Source organism: Otolemur garnettii, unplaced genomic scaffold (genome assembly GCF_000181295.1).
Source record: "Otolemur garnettii isolate 467f Iridium unplaced genomic scaffold, OtoGar3 scaffold00113, whole genome shotgun sequence".
In the NCBI taxonomy this organism is placed as follows: domain Eukaryota; kingdom Metazoa; phylum Chordata; class Mammalia; order Primates; family Galagidae; genus Otolemur; species Otolemur garnettii.
This window is the reverse complement of record NW_003852508.1, coordinates 1875661-1880789: the sequence shown is the minus strand read 5'-3', so window position 1 is coordinate 1880789 and position 5129 is coordinate 1875661. Positions and strand designations below refer to the sequence as shown.

At 42.1% G+C, this 5129-nt stretch overlaps 1 protein-coding gene across 1 annotated transcript in view; it reads right to left on the bottom strand.

The window, feature by feature from the left end:
• The window catches only part of MTFR1 (mitochondrial fission regulator 1), an 80717-nt gene that overhangs the window by 28801 nt on the left and 46787 nt on the right, over positions 1-5129 (bottom strand). The window contains exon 4 of the mRNA XM_012809794.2: positions 5080-5129. Within this exon, the coding sequence (XP_012665248.1) occupies positions 5080-5129 (50 nt within the window). The remainder of the gene's footprint in view (positions 1-5079) is intronic.

Genomic DNA, 5129 nt, shown 5'->3' with positions numbered 1-5129 from the left:
AAAAAAAAAAAAAAAGAAAAAAGAAAAGAAAATGAGCCCAAAGTATGAAGACATATTCATACCTTGAGTAAACGCAATAGAATATACAGATTTTGGCTTGGCACCGTAACTCAGTGAGTAGGGCGCCAGCCACACACACAGAGGCTGACAGGTTCAAACCCAGCCTGGGCCTGCTAAACAACAACTGCAACCCCAAAAAACAGCCAGGCGTTGTAGTGGGTGCCTATAATCCCAGTTACCCGAGAGGCTGAGGCAAGAGAATCGTTTAAGTCCAGGAGTTGGAGGTTGCTGTGAGCTGTGACACCACAGCACTCTATGACCACAGCACCTATGTCACTTGAGGGTGACACAGTGAGACTGTCTCAAAAACAAACAAATATACAGATGGCATGAAAAAATGCTCATCATCATTATCTAGTAAACAAACAAAAATTAGAACCACAATAAGGTATCACTATACACCTATCAGAATGGGAGGAAAAACGGGGTGGGGGTGGGGTGGGGGGGAGAAGGTTAAAAAAAGAAAAGGAAAAAGGAAAAGTAACAACACCAAATGTAGGTGAGAATGCAGAGAAATTGCAGCTAGCCATTGTTGTGGGATGTATATGTAACAATGAGGTCATTCAAGAAAACAGTCTGTCCATTTCTTGAAAGGCCAAGTATGTGACTACCATTTGACCCAGGATTAAACTTATGGGCATTTACCCTAGAGAAATGAAAACTTTTTTCAAAAACCTATATACCAGGCTCGGCACCTGGAGCACAGTGGTTATGGTGCCAGCCACATACACAGAGGCTGGCAGGTTCGAAACCAGCCTGGGCCAGCTAAACAACAATGACAACTACAACAAAAAAGCAGTCAGGCGTTGTGGTGGATGCCTATAGTGTCAGCTAATTGGGAGGCTGAGGCAAGAGAATCACTTAAGCCCAAGAGTTGGAGGTTGCTGTGAGCAGCAAGCCACAGTAGTCTGAGGGTGACATAGTGAGACTCTGTCTCAAAACAAACAAACAAACAAAAAACCAAAAAAAAAAAACAAAAACAAAAAAACTGCAGTCAACCCAGATATCCGTCAGCTATTGCACAGTTAAACAAACTGTGGTATATGGCTCGGCACCTGTGGCCCAAGTGGCTAAGGCGCCAGCCACATACACCTAAGGTAGCAAGTTCAAACCCAGCCCGGGCCTGCCAAAGAACAATGACAGCTGCAACCAAAAAATAGCCAGGCGTTGTGGTGGGCGCCTGTGGTCCCAGCTACTTGGGAGGCTGAGGCAGGAGACTCGCTTGAGCCCAGCAGTTGGAGGTTGCTGTGAGCTGTTGATGCCAGGGCGCTCTACCCAGAGGGACAGCTTGAGTCTCTGTCTCAAAAACAAACAAACAAACAAAAAAAGAACTGTGGTATAGCCACACCCATGACCTTTGCTAAGTAATAAAAAAGGAACAAAACTATTAATACATGCAACAATCTGGATGAACAGCCAGAGAATAATGTTGAGTGAAGAAAGCCAGCCTCAAAAGGTTGCATATTACATGATATAATTTATGTAACATTCTATAAGTAACAAACTTGTGGAAACGAAGAACAGACTAATGGTTGCCTGTGATTAAGGAGGGGTTAAGGATGGAAGGGAAGGGGGTGTGACAGAAACAGGACAACATGAAGGAGCCCTGTGGTATGGAAATGTCCTGCATCTTGACTTTATCAACATCAATAACTGGCTGTGAGGCCAAGGGGGCAGTGGCTCATGTCTATAATCCTAGATTCTGAGAGGCTGAGACAGGAGGCTCACTTGAGGCCAGGAGTTCAAGATAGCCTCAGCAATACAGCAAGACCTCATCACTACAAAATATAGATAAATTAACTGGCTGTGATGGCACACATCTGTAGTTCCAGCTGCCTGAGAGGCTGAGGCAAGAGGATCTCATGGACCCAGGAGTTAGAGGTTGCAGTAAGCTATAATGATGCCCCTGCACTCTACCCAAGCAATGGAGAAAAACAAAAAAATCCTGCTGTGATACCGTAGTATAGTTTCAAAGGCTGTTATCACTGGAGGAAAATGAGTAAGGGGTACAGGTAATTCCTCTGTATTGTCCCTTACAACTGCATGTGAAGAATCTATAATTATCTCAAAATTTAAAAGGTTATAAAATAAACACCTTAAAAAGAAAAAGTTCTTTACCTACTAATCCTACAATACCTCGTCTGTGTTCCTCATCGGCTCTATCCTCACTTCCACATCATTCAAATAAAATTCCATCTTTGTCATGATTTATTTGAATCTTATTTTACTAGCCAATACCACTTGAATAAAATCACACTTGCTAAAGTTGATGAAGACCTTCCAACTGAAAAACAAAACTGAGGCTTGCTAGTTTTCCATTTACTACCCTCTTAACTATTCGATACTGATAAATACTCCTCTTCCATAAAAATTTACTCCTACCTCCTTTGCTTCTCTAACAATAACCTTTCTAATTCTCGTGTCTCTTGAACTGCTTCTTGGGGAGTGAAGATAGGGAGAGGAGGCTTTTTCTTTTAACTTCCAAATGCCGGCTTCAATCAGGTTACAAATGTTCTTCATGTCCCATATGTAATATGTTCCCAGGTTGCTCTCATTTTCAGCCATTCCAACTTCATGTAATACAGTATAAGCCTCCCTAATCCAGATCTGATTCACATAAATCATTTCTAGATCAATATGAATGTTTCAAAACTCAACATATTCTAGACTGGACTATTCCCACCAAAATAATGTTTTCTTATATTGCTCTTAATTGTTCCACCATCCTTATAATCATTCTAGCCAGGAAATTGGGAGTTATCCTATGCCAGGCATCCTCAAACTACGGCCCATGGGCCACATGTGGCCCGCCTAGGACATTTATCCAGCTCACCAGGTGTTTTTGCTGCCACTGCCTATCCTACTTAGCAGCCGACTCATCCCAGGGCCTGTAGTCCGGCCCTCCGACGGTCTGAGGGACAGTGAACTGGCCCCCTGTTTAAAGAGTCTGAGGACCCCTGTGACCTTTCCTTCCTTAACCTCCACATCTAGTAAATTTCTAGGTCCTTTCAATTCTTCTGAATCTCTCTTAGCTTTGACCTTCCCCTGCTGGTTTCTTTGTCCAATTCTTTTTTTTTGGAGACAGTCTTAAGCTGTTGCCCTGGGTAGAGTGCAGGGACGTCATAGCTCACAGCAACCTACAACTTGGGCTCAAGTGAGCCTCTTGCCTCAGTTTTTCTATTTTAGTGGAGATGAGGTCTCACTTTTGCTCAAGCTGGTCTCGAACTCATGAGCTCAAGCAATCCATCCACCTTGGTCTCCCAGAGTGCCAGGATTATAAGTGTGAGCCACCACACCCGGCCCCTTCTTTGTCCAATTCTAATCATATATTAGCTGGTTTATCTCGAAGTCTGGCTCCCTTCCATTCTTCATACTGTTTACAGGTTAATTTTACTAAAACACAAATTTGATCTTATTGCTATAGTGCTTAAATTTCTCCCATGGGTTCACACTGCCTTCAGAAAAAGATCTAAATTTCTTGGTGAACATGCATTACCTTTAAACCTCTACCTACTGGATTCCATCCTCACCTCCTGCAGCTAGCCCTTCTCTGCTACTTCCTAGTCTCACTCAGCCATTCAGCATTTCCTGATTTTACCTTCCAACAACTTCTTGGCTCTTCCTAGAATCCAGCCTCCCGGGTGCCTGGCCCTGCTGACCCTTCATCACACAGCTCTAGTACTTCCTCTCGAAAGGCCTTGCTCTCATCCTTCAATGGCCTTTTGTAAATATGCAATAGACTTTACAGCATTAATAATACTGATTTCCTTTTTAATCTCTTTTACCATCCTAAATATTCCTGAAACACAAGGACTATGTCTTATTTTATCTCTGTATCCTTGATGCCTAATGAGTAGAGCATATACACTGAATACGTTTTTACAAACTGAATGTGTACTCAGTATTTTATTCAAACTCTTTCAAATAAATGGGAGCACATTTCTAACATGTTTCCTTTTAATGACAATTCATCTTAATTCGGTTTTTTTTTCTTTTTCTTTTTTTTAAGAGATGGGATCCCACTGTCACCCAGGCTCGAGTGCAGTGGCACAATTTCCTGGGCTCAAGCAATCCTCCTGCCTCAGCCTCCCCATAGCTGAGCTAACAGGTGCATACCACCATGCCTGGCTCTTTGACTCATAATTTTTAGGAAACATTCTCAAATTGCACAAATTCCTTATTCTGATCTAGACTGACCCCTCTGCCCAAATAAGACCATTGTACTTACTGTATTTATCTAACATATTTATGACTGGTCTTTTTGGTCTTTCATATCACAATGTAAACATAAGAAGGACAAAGATTTGTATAATTCGTAATGACTTAGGACACAATTATAGGAACTTTACATTATAAATACAAGTTGAGTCTTAAAAATGAACAGAAAAGAGGACAACTCAAGAAGAAAAACCAAGTTGGTTACTAGAGATCAAATTAGGCTATTAAAAGTTAAGAATTGGCTCGGCGCCTATAGCTCAACCAGGCTAAGGCGCCAGCCACGTACTCCTAAGGTGGCGGGTTCGAATCCCCAGCCCGGACCCGCCAAAACAACAATGACGGCTGCAACCAAAAAATAGCCAGGCGTTGTGGCGGGCGCCTGTGGTCCCAGCTACTTGGGAGGCGGAGGCAAGAGACTCGCTTGAGCCCAGGAGTTGGAGGTTGCTGTGAGCTGTAATGCCACGGCACTCTACCCAGGGGGACAGCTTGAGACTCTGTCTCAAAAAAAAAAAAAAAAAAGTTAAGAATTGAATTACAACTTAAATTTCACCTTAGAAACAAAATTAATACAACCCAAACATTTGTATTCCCATATTAATCTCAAATTAAAAAAACAAAAAGCGAACAGAAAACCTCCTACAACTTGAACTTTACCTTAGAAACAAAAACAATGCAACCTAAACATTTGTACCCTCATATTAATCTGAAATTTAAAAAAGAAATCTTAAGCATTGAAAATAACATCCTCCTTTAAAGTAGCACAGATACTGTGGTTTAGCCCTGACAGCCTTCCAAACTGACCTCAGTCTTGTCGAACACTCTCCTTCTTCTTTAGCTACCCAGCCGATGTC